The sequence below is a fragment of the Haliotis cracherodii genome, unplaced genomic scaffold (assembly GCF_022045235.1).
Source record: "Haliotis cracherodii isolate W230 unplaced genomic scaffold, xgHalCrac1.p SCAF_13, whole genome shotgun sequence".
In the NCBI taxonomy this organism is placed as follows: domain Eukaryota; kingdom Metazoa; phylum Mollusca; class Gastropoda; order Lepetellida; family Haliotidae; genus Haliotis; species Haliotis cracherodii.
This window is the reverse complement of record NW_027266268.1, coordinates 21,853,516-21,877,046: the sequence shown is the minus strand read 5'-3', so window position 1 is coordinate 21,877,046 and position 23,531 is coordinate 21,853,516. Positions and strand designations below refer to the sequence as shown.

The 23,531-nt window shown below is 40.3% G+C and overlaps 1 protein-coding gene and 1 pseudogene across 1 annotated transcript; one reads left to right on the top strand and one right to left on the bottom strand.

The window, feature by feature from the left end:
• Window positions 1-11,192: 11,192 nt before the first annotated feature.
• On the top strand, window positions 11,193-16,023 carry LOC139458531 (polypeptide N-acetylgalactosaminyltransferase 11 pseudogene; annotated as a pseudogene).
• Window positions 16,024-16,703: 680 nt separating this feature from the next.
• On the bottom strand, window positions 16,704-20,674 carry LOC139458530 (polypeptide N-acetylgalactosaminyltransferase 14-like). Its single transcript, XM_071239964.1, has 3 exons — window positions 20,502-20,674; window positions 19,407-19,529; window positions 16,704-17,625 (listed from the first exon to the last, which is right to left on the bottom strand). The coding sequence occupies exons 1-3, from the start codon at window positions 20,672-20,674 to the stop codon at window positions 16,704-16,706; spliced, it is 1,218 nt and encodes a 405-aa protein (XP_071096065.1).
• Window positions 20,675-23,531: the final 2,857 nt, after the last annotated feature.

Below are 23,531 nucleotides of genomic sequence, written 5' to 3'. Positions count from 1 at the left end.
TTTTTGGTAGTGAAGACTGAAAACACAATTTTATAAAAATATCCCACAAAATATTCATGGTCTCTTAACTTTTATTCTTCAGTATATTTATGTTGTAAATATGTAGAAAAACCTACCATTTGATATTAAACAATGTGAGATATGCACAGTGCGTTTCAGCTGCAGCTATATAGATATACTATGGAATATTTACCCTCATCAATGGATTGCTGATAGTGTCTTTTAGAGAATATTGCCATGTCAACTTAAAACAGTTGGGGAGTTAGTGAATGTTTTATCTGCAATATGTCAACACACTCAAAGAATTCCATGTCGATATGCAGTTTACATATTTTGAATTTCATCTACTTTTAGTATGAATTATTTATTGTTAGATTATTTATGATTTAAATTTGGTGTTAAATGTGATAATGATAAGTAGAAGAACTTATGTAACTTATGTTTGTGAATGCTGAGTGAGTGCATCAAGCTCCTTCCCAGGACACCTTCGTTACACTCTCGGTAACATCGCTGCCACCAGTGTGGGCGCGGCCATTGCAAGAGTCTTGAAATTTGCCTTCTTAACCCCAAATGTAGTAACGTTTATACTTTTGTTTTGTCTTTGGGAATGCAATCATTGTGAATTTTAAAAAGATTTATGACTGACCAGATTTTCCAGATGAATTTACCTTTTTGTTTGTTTGATCTGATTGGTTTGAGATTGCAGATGAAGGGAAGATCAACCAAGCTCCCTCTTACATTCTTACTGTATAAATTACATGATAGTTGAAATGAAATAGAAATTCAAATTGACAAACAAAGAAAATAATTTAGCAGGGGTAAGAGTATTTGGCGTCATGGCAGTCATCACTTGTTTGTAAACATGAAGGACAGACGACTGCGAGTTCAACTCCAAGCATGGTCGTAGCCACCTATATCACAGTGGGGAGCTTTGACTGGTGGCAGCAATAGTATCGAGAGCTCCGCGAAAGGGATATCGCTGTGAGGAGCTTGGTGAGTGCTTGGTGCAAGGGAGATAACTCTATTTAAGGAATGGGAAGGAGGTCTGACATGTTGAGTTGTCAGGACGCAGTTCACTGAAAACTCAATGACTCAATGTCACTTTACAGAAGGACGAGGGTGTATGGCAATAGCAGCTTTGTAATTAAGCCCTTTTTATCATGAATTATTATATCACTAAAACTATGAATATTATTCAGCAAATAAGAATGATAATAATAATAATCATTGCGCTGAAAAATGATTATAAGAAAACTGGTAGGCCTCGTGTACCAAACTTTTTCCTGGTTCTTGTTCAGGTTAAGTTTATATCGTAAAAAAAACAAATAGGACATTAGGTTTTGATATTTGAGCAGTGATTATCCTTTTTAACAAAAAAATATATGATAATGATAATACACTTGCATTAAGAAAGTGTATTAGATGATTCAGATTCTATTCAGAAGAGATCCGGCCTCTTGTTGACTTGATCCTGCTCGACACAAACAACACAAGAGTTTATGAGACCTGCAAATTTGTAATTAAAATCATTACTGTGGAATCAGCAATGATTATAAACCCTGGCAACCTGAGAGTTAACTGTATAATCTAGTTTTATATTAATCCTTCAAATAGTCAAACACATTTTCGACCCTTGTCAGGTATAATTTTTAATCATTTGAAAAGGGACAAGATTTCAGATTCCTTTCCCCAAATATTGGTATTAATCCTTTTATAACAGGAAAACAATACCTCAAGTCTTTTGTCAGTTTTGATATTATCTCCATTTAAGAACAAGTGTTGATTGTGAAATGACCTATAATTTGTGTGCAGTGTTATAACTAATCATGTTCTGTTATCAAGGGAGTTACAGATTTTGTCTTATAGTGATGCGATTTCCCAAATGGTGAACAATAATTTCTGTATTGAATAAGACTGATAATTGATACCAAAATAAAATTTTGTAAATACTGCAAAATGTGAATGATCAAAATATTTAATATTTATTATTTAATTATCATAATATTTAATATTTAATATTTCTTTTTTTGTTTGTTCAGTGGGTGTGCAAAAATACCTGGAGGTCAATGATACAAATATGCAAATCTACAGAGATCATCAAAATGTGTTTCCTCATCTACATGGCTGCTACTGGAGTTTGATAATGGTGCAGTGGGAAAAATATAAATTTATGCAACAATCGCAGGATTGAAATATCAAAATGTGGATTTACTAACTTATTTGACATGCCAATATTGCCATGGTGCATACTATCAGGTTGTCATGCTGTATGCTAAGATGGCGTCACAGTGTCATGATAATCTGATATATACTACTCAAAGAAAGGTAAGGATCACACAATTCTATACCATAGTGAATCTGGCATGCCATGAAAATATGATGTAAGTATGAAAGGATCAAATGGTCAATAACTTGTTTTGGGTAGTTTCTGAAATGCTTGGCATAATTGGGGATGAACATTAATTTTTTACTTACCATTTGGTGTGAAAATACATTTGTTGAACGCACTTCCAGAATGAGGTGTTAAGAGGAGCTAATATGAATATGAATATGCAATGACAAGGTTAAGGAAGTTTAGATCCAATTTTTCACATAGGTACACATCAACGAATTTTGTGTTATTGTGGTCATTGTAAGGTAATGAGTGATGTCTCGTTTACATATCTCGTCACTTAGCAATTATGACTGAAACTAGTTGTATTTTTGTATATTTTGAAAATGAGGATTATTAAAATGTTCAAAATCATTTTGACTTTGTTGTATGTTATTGGGATGGAAAATGGTGGCCTTGTGATCTGTGGTGCACGATCTGGTGCAGTGTTGCATCCCTTAGTTGTGACAGGATCTGCTGATTGTGGGTTCAGATCACATATTTTTGCTCTGATTTAACACGCTTGTGTTTGGCGATATAGTGATTGACATTTACGACACATTCACTACCCTTACTGCTACAGTTGTGTCTTTTGTCCCATATTCTACATTGACTTCCCTGACTGCAACAGTTGTATTTTGTCCCATATTCTACATTGACTTCCCTTACTGCAACAGTTGTGTCTTTTGTCCCATATTCTACATTGACTTCCCTTACTGCAACAGTTGTGTCTTTTGTCCCATATTGTACTTTGACTTCCCTTACTGCAACAGTTGTGTCTGTTGTCCCATATTCTACATTGACTTTCCTTACTGCAACAGTTGTGTCTTTTGTCCCATATTGTACTTTGACTTCCCTTAGTGCAACAGTTGTGTCTTTTGTCCCATATTGTACTTTGACTTCCCTTACTGCAACAGTTGTGTCTGTTGTCCCATATTCTACATTGACTTCCCTTACTGCTACAGTTGTGTCTTTTGTCCGATATTCTACATTGACTTCCCTTATTCCAACAGTTGTGTCTTTTGTCCCATATTCTACATTGACTTCCCTTACTGCAACAGTTGTGTCTTTTGTCCCATATTCTACATTGACTTCCCTTACTGCAACAGTTGTGTCTTTTGTCCCATATTCTACATTGACTTCCCTTACTGCAACAGTTGTGTCTTTTGTCCCATATTCTACATTGACTTCCCTTACTGCAACAGTTGTGTCTTTTGTCCCATATTCTACATTGACTTTCCTTACTGCATCAGTTGTGTCTTTTGTCCCATATTCTACATTGACTTCCCTTACTGCAACAGTTGTGTCTTTTGTCCCATATTCTACATTGACTTCCCTTACTGCAACAGTTGTGTCTTTTGTCCCATATTCTACATTGACTTCCCTTCCTGCAACAGTTGTGTCTTTTGTCCCATATTCTACATTGACTTCCCTTACTGCAACAATTGTGTCTTTTGTCCCATATTCTACATTGACTTTCCTTACTGCAACAGTTGTGTCTTTTGTCCCATATTCTACATTGACTTCCCTTACTGCAACAGTTGTGTCTTTTGTCCCATATTCTACATTGACTTCCCTTACTGCAACAGTTGTGTCTTTTGTCCCATATTCTACATTGACTTCCCTTACTGCAACAGTTGTGTCTTTTGTCCCATATTCTACATTGACTTTCCTTACTGCAACAGTTGTGTCTTTTGTCCCATATTGTACTTTGACTTCCCTTACTGCAACAGTTGTGTCTTTTGTCCCATATTCTACATTGACTTCCCTTACTGCAACAGTTGTGTCTTTTGTCCCATATTCTACATTGACTTTGGAAAATACTTCATTCTGATAGGGTCCCATGAAGATCCGTGTTATATTTGGTCTTCAGCAACCCATGATTGTCATAAAAGAGGCGACAAGCTGGATTGGGTGGGCAGGTTCGCTGACTTGGTTAGTGCCTGTCATTGTATCCCAGTTGCATAAATCAATGCTCATGATATCAATCACTGGATTGTCGGGCCAAAATTAGATTTTTCACAGACTGCCATCATAAAACTTTTGCTTGTGTGGCGTTAAACAATAAACAAACTAACAAACATTCTGATTGGTCAAGCAGAGTTTTAGATTACAACATCTCATCCCCATCACTGTTTTTTCACTAATCTTGACAAAAACATTTTCACTTATAGGAAAAACTATTCCTATAATATACATGTGATAAATAAATCATATTTCACCAGAAACTATAACCTTGCATTTCGTGAGCTGCTTATATGCTGCTTATATTTTGTGATCACCTTTTACCCCATGAAATGATTATTGTCCTTGTCATTCATGCAATGCTTTACACTAAGGTAAAACCGTGTTATTGAGCGCAGTGATTTTATGACACTTCACATTTTATCAGGGTAACAAACGTGTGTTTAGTAAACACTGGTGCAAGATATTCCAGGACATATTCACACTGAAACTGACAAGGCATTAAAGACGAAAGCTGATAATCATGCCTTGAACAAACTTGGGTCTTCTTATCTCTCACACGCACGGGTGGCCCAGTTGTCTTAGGCGCCACGATTCGCTCTACAGAGTTGTGTCCCTTGGGCACGCCAGAAACCTATGATTGTGGGTTCGAATCCCTGGTGGCCCCGATTATGTTTCTAGGTTTGTCAGCACCATATCCGTGCTCGTGCGTTTCACCGAAGTGGTAAACGTCTGTGACCTGCATCACTTCGGTCTTTCCTCCCATATTAAGCTGACACGCCATCATATAAGTGGAACACTGTTAAAATCAGCGTTACACCCAACTCACTCACTCACTCTTATCTCTTACAGTTTCAGCCTTCTACCGTTATTATTCTAGGGCGTATTTTAAAAATACTTGCAACAAAACATCAATGATCACAAAAATACGAGACCCGTAAAGATCCCGGGCTAGAATAGGTCTTCAGCAACCTATGCTTGCCGTAAAAGGCGACTATGCTTGTCGTAAAAGGCGACTAACGGGATCGGGTGGTTAGGCTCGCTGACTTGGTTGATGCATGTTATCGATCCCAACTGCGTGGATCGATGTTCATGATATTAATCACTGGATTGTCTGGTCCAGACTCGATTATTTACAGACTGCCGTCATATAGCTGGAATACTGCTGAGTGCTGCGTTAAACGACAAACCAACCAACCAACCAACCAACCAACAAAAATACGATGTCATCATTCGAGGGAACAAGCATGCCAAATGCTGGCTTCATCGGTACAGCCGTTGCACAGAAATGTTTACAGAGCCAAGATTGCATTTTTGGAGAATTAAAGGGCGTACCTGTTTTAAGGTAGAATTAGTGTCAAAATTCCTAATGTAGAAAAACAGGGAACATTATTTAGTTATGTAATGCCAGACACTACTGACTACGGGCACTGGGGTGTCCGGGTTAGAATGGGTCTTCAGCAACCCATGCTTGTCGTAAGAGACGACTGACGGGATCGGATGATCAGGCTCGCTTACTTGGTTGATGCATGTCATCGTATCGTGGGTCGATGTTCATGATGTCAATCACTGGATTGTCAGGCCTAGACTCGATTATTTACAGACAGCCGTCATATGGCTGGGATAATGCTGAGTACGGCGCTAAACAACAAACACAAAAACAAATACACAAACTTACTACGCTTACCCGGGGATTCCGGGTTAGAATGCGTCCCCAGCAACCGATGCTGTTTGGAAGAGGCGACCAAATGGATCAGGTGATCAGACTCAGTGGCTTGTTTCATCAGTCAGTGGATTGTCTGCTCCGGACTCGACTATTTACAGATCGCCGTCATACAGTTGGAATATTGCTGAGTGCGGCGTAAGGCCAGGTTCACATAGTGCCATTTATGGCTCCCGTTTAAGATCAGACAGCGCTAGGACACGAAAAGTGAAAAAGTCGGATTACTATCCTCAATGATCTGGAATGTCCTATCATTGTCTGAACGCTGTCGTATACGTTCGTAACAGAGTCCTACGGATCGGGAAAGGACCAGAGAGGTCGGCCAAGCACTCCCGACAGTATCGTGCGTCCCGTAACATTCGGGAAACTCTATTTTGTCTAGTCGGATTACAATCGTGACTATGCGGTGACAGATTCTGCTGTATCGGATCAACATCGTAACAATGTCCTGTGTTGTCTAGAAGGTGTCCTGATGAACGGGCATGACTTGTTCATTGCCATTTCTTGTCGACTGAGTCCAGATTGCGTCCAGATCTTGCCGAATGCGAACCGTCTTTGTCGGTTCACTGTCCGATCACTGTCTGATCTCTGTTGGAATCTGGAGAATCGGGACGCTGTCACGACAGATTCGGTCGTTTTTTACCATGCGGAAGATACAAATCGGATCAGACTCGGATTGAGAACGGGAGAATCGGGAAGAATTTGGCTGGAAACGGCTGAATCGGGACGCTTCCTGAACAATATCTGATTGTTTGTGAATCTCCCGCCACGAATCACAGGATCTTGATCAGACTTTTGACAAATTTTAATCGGGAATGGTCCTATCAAGGACTGCAGTAAAAATCCTTAATGTGTGACTGAGCCCTAAAGCAGTAAATAGACAAACAAGCAAATAACTACACATGTATCCCACACTGTTGTAATACAGAGATGGCCGAATAATGGCATCTTCGGTAATGGAATAAGCATGTGTAAGTTCTCCTCGAGTGGTCAAGTTGTTTATGAACGATGACGACACAACCCCACAAAAGCTCACTTGACTTTCAGTCAGAGGAATGGCATCCTGGAAAAATGGATGAGCTAAAAATCTGCGAATAATGCCTGTATGTGTGGTATGTCCGCTGCAATTCCCTAATTTTGTCTTGTGCCATAATATATTCCTGTATATTCTTTTAGGTGAACAATTGACTTGACGTGTTTGTGATGGGTATCATCCGCGCGATAGGATACGCTCACCTTTTCGCGAACACCTGATTCATAAACATATGCTTATGATATAGTCGGAATCGTAAAACCGACGTTAAGCAGAGATTTGTTTTATGATTATTGAAATGAAGTGTGTCGTTTTTATGTACAGCCTTCAAGGCTTTGGAAGGTTTTCAAAGAAAGGTTTTATGGTAGACACGTGTATCACACATGATCAGATCGTTTAGCATATACTTATATGAAAGGGTACTGTTAAGTATCAGATCGTTTAGTATATACTTATAAGAAGGGGTACAGTTAAGTATCTGATCGTTTAGTATATACTTATAAGAAGGGGTACAGTTAAGTATCTGATCGTTTAGTATATACTTATATGAATGGGTACAGTTAAGTATCAGATCGTATAGTATAAACTTATATGAATGGGTACAGTTAAGTATCAGATCGTTTAGTATAAACTTATATGAATGGGTACAGTTAAGTATCAGATCGTTTAGTATATACTTATAAGAAGGGGTACAGTTAAGTATCTGATCGTTTAGTATATACTCATATGAATGGGTACAGTTAAGTATCAGATCGTTTAGTATAAACTTATATGAATGGGTACAGTTAAGTATCAGATCGTTTAGTATATACTTATAAGAAGGGGTACAGTTAAGAATTAGATCGTTTAGTATATACTTATATGAAGAGGAGCTGTTTAGTATGGTATCTGTTTCAAATTGGCTCAAAGTGGGAGGGGGATATAGGAATGGATGCTGTCCGTGTGTCCGTCCGTCACGTTTGGTTTACAGGGCATGAATAGGAAATTGTTTAATATCTCATTACGAAACTTTGTACATGTATCAAACACATGGTGAAGTGGAGCCTTTTGGTGTTTTGGTTTTTCCCAAAAAATGATTTTGTTGTTTCCATGGCAAACAAAATCGACTTATGACTTCGGAGCATAACTCGGAAACCGTTTAATATCTTATGACAAAACTTTGTATATTTATCAAACACATGCTGAACTGCCCCCTTTTCATGTTTCGGTATTTTTGAAATTTTGTATTTCCTTGGGAACAAACCGAACTTAAACTCAAATACAATTATTTTTTGCTTATGTTATTGTTTTGTGTTTCTATGTTATCTTCCCTTTCTTCATACGTTAGATTTAGTACATTCTGTTTGCGTTGCATGATTTTAGAAAATCAGCATTGAGGTAAATACCTCAATTTCTAATGTGCCCCACGGTAGGGACTAGAGATCACGCTGTTTTCTTGTTCATTGCTACTTTGGACCGCCTCCGTGGTCTAATGGTAGAGCGTGCGCCCGGAGAGCGGAAGGTCCGGGGTTCGATCTTCAGCCGCGTCATGCCAAAAGACGTTAAAAGATGGTACTTGTTGTTACCCTGTCTGGCGCTCTGCATTAAGGGGCTAAAACAAGGACTGGTCGGCTCGGAATCAGTATACCGTGTCTGAGTGGGGTATTCATGTTAAACTGCGGCATGATATCTCAGTGTGCTAGCACTATAAATCGGCATCAGTCCGGACTAGTACAAGCAGCCACACACATACACACACACGTGCATGCACGTCGCTATATAAGTGCAATAATCTTGGACGCGACGTTAAACCCCATTTCACCTCACCTCATATTGCTACTTTGAAGTCTATGATCATTTACCTCGCAAAAGCCAATTACTAGTAACTGATATTGAAATATTAGATATGGCTTTCTCAACAGCTTTTGAACAATCTATGGCGGTGTCATCAATTTTGAACTTTGTCGGCATATTAAAGGATTTTATCTTAACTGAGGTGTAAATTAAAGACGCATACTGTCGCCCTTCATCCATATACATTAAGTAACCGATGTCTCGCCTGAAGCGATGCAGTGAATGTGAACAGCTGTTGGTAACTAGTATCGTGTGATGGAATATATCTGATAGGGTCTCTTGCTGGACCAACAGCTGTGTATGGACTGCTTCTATTCCCAATACTTATCATAGTTTGAAAATACATGAACATGTGCCTTGTGTATTCAGAAAAATATTGTATTTTTATTTACCCTCATACACCGACTGCCATCGCCATCATGTCGAAACTGTGTCGACGTAGTTCCCTTCTGCAGAGGTTACTGCTGATTCTTGTTCTTTTGTTTCTTTGGGAACAGGGAAAATACGTCTTCCTTACTACCGATAAAGCAATAGATCCAGTGCAGATATTTTTGAAACGTACACCAAACAGCAATACTCATGGTGTGCAAATGGTGGACCGTCGCAAGTTTCAACAAGGAAGGTGAGTGAATGTGGTTTGGAGATCTCATTTTGTGTTGCTTCTATGTGTTTCGAAGTCTGTGATTTCAGAGGAGCCATATACCTTCATTTGTTATATCTGAGATTCATCAATTCTGTATAGTGATTGGGGTTATGATGTTTATCGCTGGAGTCAAAATAGTCATGCTATATCACGGTTGCCTGTACATAACAGAGTCTGAACCTGTAAAACCAATGACTGAAATCATGAGCAACGGCCCACACCATCATGGCACTACCGGACTCGATGACGCGTATTAGGAAGAGAATTCATGAATGGTAACTTCTTTATTTTGATAAACACAACGTTTCGCAGTATATAGCTATTCCTTCATCAGGTTGATAAATGCTGTGAGCAGAGAACAGATATATGAACAACACAATAAATAAGATAACAAAGGTAGAAACTTAATAAGGGACGCTAAAAGTTAATTGTCTCTGATAGGTGATCATCTTCCCTAGGCAAGGGCGTTATCTGACTATAAAAGTCTAGTTTCCGCCCTTGCTGAACTAGGCTGGTATTATTGAGTTAGATTTTGGCTGGACTAACGAGTCTATGCATAGTCCAATCAAAATCGCGCACCGAAATCGAAATTTGGTTCGTCAACTGGCATGCAGAGTTCGGTCGATTGCAGGATTTGCACAGCATGTGCAACGCCAACTCGTTGTCAACAGATATTTTCCAAATCTTTTCAAGTTTTTAATCCAGATGCTAACATGATTGGATGCACTTCGCGTTGTAAGACCCGTTTGATCACAATATAGATCTTGATTGTCGATCAGATCGTCTTGACTGGGCGCCGCCATTTTGTCGAAAGCAAATGCAAGTGATACGAGAGGTGGAATCTGATTCGCCCATAGAGGAGGCACAGAATGGACATAACTCGTAACAGCCACTGGTGGCGCTACGATCGAGCCTAGTTCGGCAAGGGTGGAAACTGGACTTTTAAAGTCAGTTATCTCTCTTGCCTCGGGAAGATATAGGGGATAAGCAATGGACAAATGGAAGCCAACACTTAAAAGTTAACTAGCGTCTAGCAAATGGGAGACATGGGGTAATTGGCACTGATAGCTAATACCAATTGGAATAGCAATGATAAAGAAGAATAACAAAGAAGTAGACATCCATAAATTCTTTTCCTTGTGTGTATCACTTCTAAATGTCATTTAAAGACTTGGTGAAACGTGTTATTCTATTTTTGATAGGTTACTCCGTTCTATGTATGACCCCCAAAGTGTAACGTCTCCGTTGTTTGTTGTGTATAGTCGCGTCCCTTAGATGTGGAAGGATCCGCTAATTGTAGGTTCTGCCCTGTTTGTCATCAACATATCATGACTTTCACCCATTATGTTTTCGCCATTTATCTAGTACAAATTCAATGACAAATATTGCTTGCCATATTTTCTGAAATCAATATATTTTCAACGAGTCCACTCTGTGTACCAAAATAGCCCGAACTGATAATATTACGTCTCTCCCCAGGGATGTTTCTGGAGAAGTGACCAAAGACAACAACAGGCAGTTGACTGAGATGTATCACCACATGCTAAATCAACATCCACCTCCAGATAATCAACGATTTAACTTTAACACAAGTCACAGCCGCACTGTACCTTTAACGAGAGACATGCCAGATGTTAGGTCGGAACAATGCAGGGGAATAATTTACAACATATCAACCCTACCAAGAGTATCTGTAGTATCGCCGTTCTTTAATGAAGACCTCACTGTATTGTTACGTCATGTTCACTCACTGATACGTCACTCACCACGTGACCTCCTACGAGAGATTCTATTGGTAGATGACAATAGTACGTTACCATTTCTCGGATCTGACCTGGAGGAATATTTTAAGATTCTTGATCCTAGAATCAAAGTTCTTCGGAATACACGCAGGGAGGGGTTGGTTAGAACTCGAATTATTGGTGCTAAGGCGGCAAAGGAGGAAGTTATCATATTTCTGGACGCGCATATGGAGTTTAACGTTGGTTGGTTGGAGCCTCTGCTGGACAGGCTTGCCAGCCAATCAAAACTAGTGGTGCAGCCCCACGTGATCACCATTTCCGGCATGGAGAGAGGAAAGCCGGAACCAGTGCTGCGGAGCGGATTTGGATGGGATATGAGGTAGGAGACAATGAACTACCTTTTCATATCATTTTGTAAATAAAGAATCATAAAATAAAATGATATGCAATCAACTACACGTAAAAGAGAATCAACACCACTGCTTTATGATAAGGTACGAGGGTAATTCAGAGGTGAGGTGGTAAGGTGAAATTCTGTTTAACGTCGTGTTCAAGATTGTTACACTTGTATAGCGACGTGCATGCACGTGTGTTTGGCTGCTTTGACTACTCCGGACTAATACCGATTTTATAATGCTAGCCCACTGAGATACCATACCGCAGTATACTGACTCCGAGTCGACAGATTCTCATTAGCCTCTTAATGGCGAACGCCAGACCGGATAACAATAAGATCCGGGGTAGAATAGGTCTTCAACAACCCATGCTTGCCGTAAAAGGCGACTATGCTTGTCGTACAAGGAGACTAACGGGATCGGGTGGTCAGGCTCGCTGCCTTTGTTGATGCATGTCATCGATCTCAATTTCGTGGATCGATGCTCATGATGTCAATCACGGGGTTGTCTGGTCCAGACTCGATTATTTTGAAATAGTTTCATAACGCTTTCATTTATCTAACTTAACAAAAGTGACAGATTGTATTTTGATTGGTAAGATTTGGATTTGTTTGATTGTTTGTTGTTCAACACCGCACTCAGCAATATTCCAGCTGTATGACGGCGGTCTGGAAATAATCGAATCCGGACGAGTCAAATCGGTGATTGACATCATGAGCACCGATCTACCCAATGGGTACACGATGACATACATCAACCAAGTTAGCGAGCCTTACCACCCGATCCAGTTAGTCGCCTCTCACAACAAGCATGGCTTGAGTAAGTGAGTGAGTGAGTGAGTATAGTTTTACGCCGCTTTTAGCAATATTCCAGCAATATCAAGGCGGGGGACACCAGAAATGGGCTTCACACATTGTACCCATGTCGGGAATCGAACCCGGGTCTTCGGCGTGACCAGCGAACGCTGTAACCACTTGGCTACCCGACCGCCCCTGCTACCGACAGAGCAATACCCTTGTCGAGAACACCTGGTGTCATCACTGATTTTCAGTGATCCATTCATATATTTTTCGCCGCTATTTTGCCAATGGAATCTGTTCCGACAGACAATCGAGATGTTGACGTTATATATTTACATAAATCAATGCCAAATGTAAAGAATTGATTTTGTGTGGGGTGCTCAATCAAAGAAACCATAAGACATAAAAGGGGTGGCGGGTGGGGGTGTTGGAGTGTAATTATTGATGTCTTTGAAATACATATTCTTTTAATAACTATTTTTCAGAATGTCCATGTTTTTCCTCCCTTCCTATCTACAACAAGCTTACCCTACTGCCGATGTGCCTATGCCTACGCCAGGCTTAGTCGGATGTGCCATTGCTATGAGGAGGGACTACTTTTTCGAAAATGGCGAATTTGATCCTCATCTGGAACTATGGGGCGGTGAACACTTCGAATTATCCTTCCGCACGTGGATGTGCGGAGGTCGAGTTGAAATAGTTCCATGTTCGAAAGTGGGTCACTTATTTCGGAGTCCTCCTTATGTAAATAATAATGCAGCACGTGAAATTATAACCAAAAATATTTTCCGTGTTGCCGAAATATGGATGGATGACTATAAGGACATCGTGTTCTCGGCCATAAGAGGATGCTGTCAGAAGATGTTCCGAATGCCCAGTTTTCACAGCAATGACAGAATCGAAGAGCGGAGGCAGATTCGAAAGACTCTGAACTGTAAATCTTTTGACTGGTTCCTTAGACACGTGATGCCCGAGGCTGGGATACCGTCTACTGACGCGCTGTATTTCGGGGAGGTAATGAATGCCAATACATCATATGCTCTAGCCGTGACAGATGAAAATGCACTTGGTTTGACGAAAATGCAACTACCAAAAGGTGTTAGTTTACCAGGAATATATTTTACAATTGACAGATTTGGTAGATTTGTGCATGACAATAAATGTGTTTATAAAGATGACCACACGCAGGTATTAAAACTCAGTGACGCAAATTGTCACGCAGTAAAAAATAATTCGTCTTGGACTATGGATCTTGATAATTATGGAAGAATCGTGCATACAGGAAGTAGAGGGCGGTTGTGTCTCGCGCATGCTGTAACAGCGCCACCTACCGCAGGAAATATCGGACGGGTTGAACTACAGCTGTGTGACAAAAAGAACAGATCGCAGCTCTGGAGATTTACTTATCAGTTTGACTGGAAACATAAATAACAAATCCGATAAAGTTCGGTTACCCAGCTCCCTTAGTTCTCCTCCCCAACCCCATCGGCATCTATTCCAAAACTCAAAATTCCCAAATTCTATATAAGCAACCCCTAAAGCCCCCTCTTGGGTTGCACAGACCACCCTCGCCCCTTTCGGAAACACATTAAATGGCCTGGCCGGGCCCGTGTGCGAAATACGCATCAGTCGGAATGCGCACGTTAAATCTCCAAAGTAAGTAAGTAAGTTCGGTTATCATACCATCGTGTATAAATTAAGTCCTGGCTTCCATTTATCCATAACTACCACCGCTAATTACTGTAAAGTGTTGGCTTCCATAGTCTATTGTTAATCACTTATCAGCGCCAATTACCTGTTGGCTTCGCTTGTTTAGTTTCCACCTTTTGTTATCTTATTACTTTTGTTGTTCTTACATGTACATATATATGTCTACTGCCTCATAGCATTCATTCACCTGATGAAGGAGTAAGTATAAACTCCGAAACGTTGTGTTCCTTATAATAAAGAAGTTGACATCCATACATTCTCTTCCTTTGTGTATCACTTCTAAATGCCTTTCAAACACTTGATCGTGTATGATGTTGCAATGGGGTGCCCCCGGTTTCCCAACATTTCTTAAAACAACAAACCCAGTCAGGCGTAGAACAATGTACTGAACTGCCTTTTGATGTATTCGAGTTGTGAATGCAATTACATGTCACTCGTTAATCAGAAGAAACATATCTAAAAACATTTTATTTAACTTCTTCCAGCTAGTGATTCAACATTATAGTGACGGAAATGTGCTGCCGGGGCACAGAAAGTATACACCCACATTTGATGGTGGCTAAAAATGTATCAGACAAGAAATTTGACAGATCTATTCGATGGCGATGTCTTTGATACGGGTATCATAGTTGTGTTTCGGCCTTGTAACGTTTTGATTTTGTCAAATACATTTTTTCAAGTGTGTACTTTCTTTTGCAAATTTGGACTTCAATGATATCAGTGATTGATATTATGAGCAGCATCTCATCTCACGCCGTCTAGGTATGATGACACACTGTCAACCAAGTTAGCGAGCCTGACCCCCGATACATGAAGTTGCCCCTACGACAAGCATTGACTTCTGGAGACCTGTTCCAACACGAGGGGGCTCTGAAAAAAAGACCTTTTTGCAAATGACATGTCACAAATGACACTAAAAAGAGTCAAACCAAACAGTCCAAGAACCGAAATCCCAAGCAACTTTGCCAGGTTCCTATTTCTTCAATTCGTATTACCAAATTGGCTAAATCTGTACGAGTGACTGCAGTTCCTTGGACCAGGAGAGGACTGAGAGTGAGAGTGTCGTCGCTCTGTTTTAGATATTGTCACACCTTGTTCAGAAACGAAGGAACAGATGTTTAGTAGGTATAATGATTGCTCGTTGAATTTTATCATCGATAAAATGCCTCGAGATTCGTGCATTTTGCTCACGCACGAAATACCCCGATTAAAACACGGTTTCCCAGTAACCTATACGTGTAATAACTTTCTGATTCAAACAGTTCCGCGAATACAATAACGTCATTACTGTGGGCAATATGATATTTTCTTTTCGTTAACATATATCGTGAAACATCTATGGACGCCTGTTGGGTTTGATGGAAACTGTTTTGGTAGAATTTCGCCCTTTCTCTGAAGCTGAAATAATCAAGAAATAAATAGTTTTCCAAATATCAAGGCCGTTTAGGATGCAATAAATTTGTGTTGAAAATATTGAAAATGTCCAGTGTAATTAAGTCAGTCAGTCAGTCAGTCATTCTGTCAGTCAGTCAGTCAAATACTCACTCAGTATTATATAAATATAATATATAGATATAATATATAAATAACAGTTTACAAGTATAGTAGAGTCAATATACATCATTTTAAACATTTAACAAATACTTTCTTCTTTCATGCGCATGATAAATTAACAGGCTTAGTAAGTTTATATGTTCTGTATCGTTTGTGGCAATTATCGTTTTAAATGTATGCATATTTACATTAGTTATACATGTCTTTTGTAGATATTTACTTCCAATAGCATCAAAAGTAGCACATACAAGTAGAAAATGATATTCGTCCTCTACATCTCGATGACATAAAGGACAGTGTCTCACGCATATATCGGTCTTTGCCACCTACCTTCATTATTTCCCAACCGTAACTGGGATCAAATTACGTGTGATTTGGGAATTGGGTGACACCGAATATTCAAAAATTAAAACACTTTATATTTGAAATTACAATGAATGATTTTATTTACACAAAGATGTATGTTATGCCATGATGTTACAACAACAGCTACAGAGCACAATCAGTTTGCAGATCAATATTCACAAGCCATTGGGTTTTCACGAACAACACACGGTTCTGTATACAGCGAAACCTCGTTACTACAGACTGTACCGCTCCAACTCCTCCCGATAACCGAGATAAAAGTTTAAAGAAAGATGGTTATTGAGAGTGATTATGGTTTTACGCCGCTTTTAGCAATATTCCAGCAATATACGGCGGGGACACCAGAAATGGACTTCACACGTTGTACCCATGTGGGGATCCGAACTCTGGCCTTGACGAGCGAACGCTTTAACCACTAGGCTACCCCGCCGCCCTGGTTATTGAGTATCATCCTTTTGTGTATATGTACAAGTTCTGAACAATCATCCCCAGGAAGGTGGGGTTTCCATATTAAAGGGGTCCGGACTGGCGGGGTTTCACTTTATACAAATGTATTGAGTGACAGTCCTTAACGACTGACGCCAAAATCAAATTTATGAGCAAATGACCACACCTGAATAGAAGTTGTGTTACAAGATGCCAATTTAACCACACCTTTCCCCTGGGTGTCACCTTGGTCATGCTCCACACAGTAACGGCCAGCAGGACCGGTGATTTCAAGCAACCCTGTGTCCAGTCCTTTGTGAGAATTCAACGTCCACTTCCATTTTGAATTATCACAGTTATTTTTATTAGCTCTCAACAACGTCGTATTTCCATCCACACCCACGCACAGTTCCCCAAGCATCAACCTCCCCTCTCTATCAATAATGAACTGTTCCTCGGGGAGTATTCTCCAACCATCACACTCCTTGTCCCCTACTCCAACGTAGCCATTGGGCTGTACCACTAAGCAGTGGGAGGTTTTGGTATTCTTCACTGCACCGAAATATAAACTATCTTTCGGCGGTACTATAAGCTCCGGGAACATTTCTAGATAGTGTTTAAAGCTACCACATTTCAGCTTCCGTCTGAGCTCCCTCCTGGCCTCGATAGATTTCAATTCTTTTTCAGAAAAGGTCGGTAATTTAAGTTTTGATCTGTAAGAAGCATATGTGAATTCCTTATATTCGTCCATCCATATTTCAGCAACTCGTAAGTTGTTCTTGGCCCGTATGATTTTACCGTCTCCCAGAAAGTCGTGTGTGAGAAGTTTGTACAAGTGTCCGACCTTAGAACAAGGGACAACTTCAAGACGCCCGCCGCACATCCACGTCCTGAACGCCAGTTCAAAGTGTTCCCCTCCCCAGATCTCAAACGCGGGGTCGAACCCCCCGAGATGATAAAAGTACTGTTTTGTCACCGCGATAGCACAGCCGGTGAGAGCGGGGGTTGGGTAAGGCGCCTCGGCGGGTAGTTTCATGTACGTCGGTGTGGGAGACCAGGCATAACTGTAAAGTAGATACATAACATTAACATCATAACATACAAAATACTTCCAGTTAAGGACGCATCGCTTATAGATACACTAAAACTAGTTAGTAGTTTCTTTTACATGTTGCACACAGCGGCAGGTACTTAGGGGCCGAACATCTGATATTCCAACCTTATTTAGACTCACGGTTTTAATTACAGTAAACTACGTTTATAACGAACACACTTATAACGAACTGACCGAAATAACGAACTTATGTTTTAGTCTCGGCCATTTGTTACATATATGCTGTACATGCGAAGACAAGCTGAATAGCGACTCGTGCCCCTTTCGTGGCCATTTTTGCGACTGGGTTCCGTCGAAGCGCAAACGGACATAGTTAAAAGAATTATCAGCTCGTTGCGTAACGATTCATTACCTCCATGTCATATATCGTCCATATACTATTAACACATTGGACTTATGGTATTTTATACAGTATGATCACATTGAATTATATCTAGGGTATATTTTTAGATGCAAGACATAAGTCAAATCGAAAATTATTCCCGAGGGATTCTTTGAATTACCTGAGGCATACGCGTATTCGGATTGGTCTGTCGTATTTTCACCGAGAGGACGAGTCTTTTTGCAGGTTACGGAAAGAGCCGAGTGGTGACGAATGATATGTAGGACGATTTTGATCTTTTGACATTGTTCCCTAACGCCCCCCTGAACCTCAAACGCCAAACGAAATCAGCAATATTCCAGCTATTAGACGGCGGTCTGTAAATAATCGAGTCTGGACCAGACAATTCGGTGATCGATATCTTGAGCATCGATCCACGCAATTGGGATTCGTTGACATGCATCAACCAAGTCACCGAGCCTGACCAACCTATCACGTTCGTCGCCTCTCACGACAAGCATGGGTTGATGAAGACCAGTGCTAACCCGGATCTTCGCGGGTCTAAACACAAACCTGAGCACGTTACTTGTCCAATAATGTTGTGGCGTTTAGAGGCCTAAACATGTCTAGCATTGTGTTTCAAAAGCATTAATTCACTCACTCACATACACACTTCTATCATAGACCTCCTACAATGGAGTTGATGCATGTCATCGATCCCAATTGCGTGGATCGATGCTCATGATATTACTCACTGGATTCTCTGGTCCAGACTCGATCATTTACAGACCGCCGTCATATAGCTGGAATATTGCTGAGTGTGGCGTTAAACAACAAATCAAACCAAAAAAAAACTACTATGGAAGTAAATTGTCTTTTACCTTAAGTCCCAGTCAAAAGCTCCCCTCATGTTCTCTTCGACATATGAGTTTTCCAAAGTAAAGATATTAGGCAACAGTGGTTGTACCACCAGATTTGATTGGCTGACAAGCCTTGCAACCAACGGTTCTAGCCACCCAGTAGTGCATTCCATGTGCGAGTCTAGAAATACCAGCACTTCCGACGTAGACGCGTCAGCTCCCGCCATCCTTGACCTTGACACGCCCTGTCTTTCCTTATTGCGAATTAATTTTATTCTTTTATCGAGCACACGTACATATGTTTCTAAATCTTCGCCGAGATTTTCCAAACTGCTGACATCGTCTACGAGAATGATTTCTTTGAGCAGTTGAGGTGGTGAGTTATTAACCAGAGCGTGTATGTGACGTAACAGCATCGTTACGGCCTCGTTGTGAAATGGCGTAATTACCGTCACCGTTGGAAGGGAAGTTAGATCAAATTTCGCTTGTTTGCATTTATCGTGACGGAGGTCTGGTAAAGTCCGATTAACTGGCGTGTGGTCACTAGACGTTACATCAAAGCCGAAGTCATGATCAGTTGGTGGTTGGTGATTCTGTTTCACGTGGGCGAGCATCTGACTTAGTGTGATGTTCTTGTCTTCGTCATAGCTCTGGGCCTCACGGCTGAACAACCTTCAAAAACACACACACATACATTGTCATAATACGTTGTTAAATAATAATGATTTAATGATAATAATATAATGAGATATTATATACACACAGAGATAAACATCTTCTATGTCAAACAGCATATCGTGGTGAGAATAAAGACTCTCACTGAAACATTTGGCTGATTGTTGGTTCATCATTTAATGGTTCAAATCGGAAACATCTCTTCGTAATGTACTTATTTTACTAATGTTTCTGATGTTCGTGTTTCTTTTGACGGTTATGTATGTATGTATGTATGTATGTATGTATGTATGTATGTATGTATGTATGTACACATGTATGTATGTATGTATGTATGTATGTATGTATGTATGTATGTATGTATGTATGTACACATGTATGTTTGTATTTAAGAATGTATGTATGTATGTATGTATGTATGTTTGTATGTATGTATGTATGTATGTATGTATGTATGTATGTATGTATGTATGTATGTATGTATGTATGTAAGAATGTATGTATGTATGTATTTAAGAATGTATGTATGTATGTATGTATGTATGTATGTATGTATGTATGTATGTATGTATGTATGTATGTAAGAATGTATGTATGTATGTATGTATGTATGTATGTATGTATTTCGCATGCTCTGCTTTACATCTTTACCCCTCGTATTAGATGTTACAGTCACACATCCTCATCTACCGTTCATAGAGTCATATATGTATTTTTATGTGCCAATGACGTCATATTAAAACAAATCCGTCCACCGCTGAACCTCTAAGCAATCATTTAGAACCATGCGGAAACTGGCGATTTACAGTTTTTCCCTTGCACAAACTTGATTTTGACAACCAAAAGCTGTTAGAAAAAAAGGTTCATTAGTTAAAGTCGCGAGTAGGAAGTGTCAGGGATGTCTCCCTTGTTGTCTTGTGTCGTTAAACGACTTTGTGATATTAGAATATTCCTTTAATAATGACGTACCTGTTGAGCTCAGCTTCCAGCTCTTTGATCTGTCTCTCAGCTTCAGTTCTTGAGATGTACTTAGTCATCTCCTGTTTCATCCGGGTATCTTTTGCTAACGTGATATTTGCCATCTCCTGAGCGGACCGCCGTCTGATGTTAGACTTGCTATGGACGTGTTCTGTCGCCTGCATGTTCCGCAAATGTCAAAAACGTTAGAACAAAAAATGTACTCTCCAGTTTGAATACCCCCGGACGAAAAAGGATGTTTTGCTCGGTCTGTCATTTCAGAAACTATGTATAATGTGTACAAAGAAATTGAAATAAGAGCTAATAATTATTCCAATTTTGAATGATATATGTAGTTCCACGCAATTGGGATCGATGACATGCATCAACCAAGTCAGCGAGCTTGAGCATCCGATCCCGTTAGTCGCCTCGTACGACAAGCATGGGTTGCTGAAGAACTATTCTACCCCGGATCTTCACGGGTCGAGAGACACATACGATAGTGAGTAAATGGTTACCTGAGCCCTGGCAGCTCCGTTCTGTTCGTCTCTCCGATGTTCTCTTTCGCCTCCCTCATCAGTGTATGACGTGTGGCTATTTTCTCCGCTGGTCGTTTTTTGTACATTATTGTGGAAGGATTTGGGTGAATAAACAGTGGAAATATCTAACCCTGTTTTAAAAATAGTCCAGGCTACAAGACATATAACAATGAGCAAAATTCGGGAGTAGTGTGCCATTTGTAAACGGCCAGAAACCAGATGCAAGAATGTTAAAGGTTTCGAGAAGAATGTCGAAAGAAATCGATGAATTCAATGGGTAGGTGTCGGTAATAAGAACAGGTGGCCACAATCTACAGCTGGTCGCAATATGCCGATCTTGTGAGAAAATAAATAAAACACCATCTCCGTTACATCTCAGACAGATGGTTGACTGCTGGCGGCAGGTGTGGGAGCCTTGGGTTATCTCCCTTATTATTGCACAGGCGTGTCCCCCTTATCGCATTAAACAACAACGACCTTCATTTACCTCTGATTCACGAACATGGTGTCCGACATAAGAAGTCTTCACAGAGCTCTATCATGAAACACATAAGAACCAATTTCTGATTTCTAGTTAAAAAATCAAGTTAACAATGGCAACGTGTAAGCCACATATGGTTGTTTTGATATGCATTTCGCTATGGTCTGTATATATGCTGGGGTATAATGTCAGCTTCACCAGTTTTAGTGAGCGTTTAGGGGATCGAACTATTTCGGTTCACCAGAAGGAGGCGGTTCAAAGACGTTTCATACCACCGAAATCAGAAACTGAACCACGTTACCTGAGCACTGGATTGAAGTATGAGAAAAACAAGGGGAATAACTCGTTTCACAGGTATGTGACTTCAAGCAAAGTGTTCAGAGCTTCTCTGTGTGTCAATTAGTGAGTGAGTAAGTGATTATTATTTCATTGATAGCACGGTAATGTAACATACGTTTGCTACTTTGGTGAAATACACCAGCACGGCTATGGTGCTGACAAACCACGAATCACAATATTAGAGAATCTTTGATACGAACCCATGATCATTGGATGTCGGCAGGCCCAAGGGAACGTAGCTGCATAAAGTTCTGGGCCACCCGTATCTGTCTGGCGCAAATAGGTATATTGTACAGTCAGCAACGTCCATGCCACAAAACAAAAACCTGCCGAGTCAGCACATGTTCTAAGTAATTGGGGTTGTCACGCAGGCAAACAGGGCCCGCTCACACAAAGCCACCCTAACGCCCATTCTTTTACATAGAGTCTGAGCTCTAAGATTGCTTTCTGCAAATGGACCCAGGGCACAACAGTGGATTTGTGAGCTCTAGGACATTGTAGCAATTCATGCACAGACGCCATTTTGTCCAACCGATTCCTGTTCCCAAGGACATTCCACACATACAGAGAAGGCGAGAGAATTACAATTTATTATACCGATACTCATTTTACGATTCCAGTGTGCTGTTTGTCACCTTGTAGCTGTACTTGTTGAGACATTCTTCTCAACAGTTACATATAAGAGATGACTTTCATTGTTGATTTACATAGAACTAATAATCAGAATTTTCAAACACTGCCTTAAGACGCTTTGGGGAGACATTGTATGATGTAACATGATAAACATGTAATTTAAATCGAAGTGTATATCCGAATGTCTACAGATGGCGCCGTATTTCACTGCTTCTAGGGTTAAACTAATGTTAATACCTAAATATTGTTCATAAGTTTACGGGGCGGTCGGGTAGCCTGGTGGTTAAAGCGTTCGCTCGTCACGCCGAAGACCCGGGTTCGATTCCCGACATGGGTACAATGTGTGAAGCCCATTTCTGGTGTCCCCCGCCGTGATATTGCTGGAATATTGCTAAAAGCGGCGTAAAACCATACTTACTCACTCACTCATAAGTTTTTACAGAATAATCTCGAGATGACATTTTGTTGGTGTATTTTGTGTGTTTGCAAAATGAGCTTCTGTACTCGTTACAAAATATATCCCACCCAGCGACTCACCAAACGGTGACACTGAAATCAGGAATGCATGTTGTTGTAACATTGTGGCTGGAGTGAGTGACTTTGGAGTGACGCCATTCTGAGAAGTATTTCAGTTACATCACGGCATTGCAGCTTGATGTGGGAGGAAAGGGAGGCAGGTGTTAGACGTTTACCACTTCGGACGACATTGTTGGTAACTCCTGTTAATATCTGAAGGAAAAAAAAAATTCCAGTCATTTGTCAGTCCAGACACTTATTATTCCGGACAATTTCACGTGGCACGTTAATTACCGCCCGCGTTAACGACTTCCGATGTGATTTTCACAACAAACATTCTCACAATTAACAGCTCTTATACAGTAATTCAGTAATATCACGGCGTGTATTGGATGAAATCCTGAAGTGATGCATGTCTCAGACGTTTACTACTTTGGTGAAAGCCACGAGCACGGTTATGGTGCTGACAAACCTAGAAACATCATCAAGGCGTATCTGGGATTCGAACTCACAATCCAAAGTTTCTGGCACGCC

What these genes read in the sequence shown, in the direction of transcription:
- LOC139458530 (XM_071239964.1), bottom strand. Translation starts at nt 20,674, where the DNA reads ATGCAGGCGACAGAACACGTCCATAGCAAGTCTAACATCAGACGGCGG. An exon ending in CTGGAAGCTGAGCTCAACAG is followed by an intron (nt 19,530 to 20,501) that starts GTACGTCATTAT and finishes GTGTTTTTGAAG; the next exon opens with GTTGTTCAGCCGTGAGGCCC. An exon ending in GACTTCGGCTTTGATGTAAC is followed by an intron (nt 17,626 to 19,406) that starts GTCTAGTGACCA and finishes TCTACTTTACAG; the next exon opens with TTATGCCTGGTCTCCCACAC.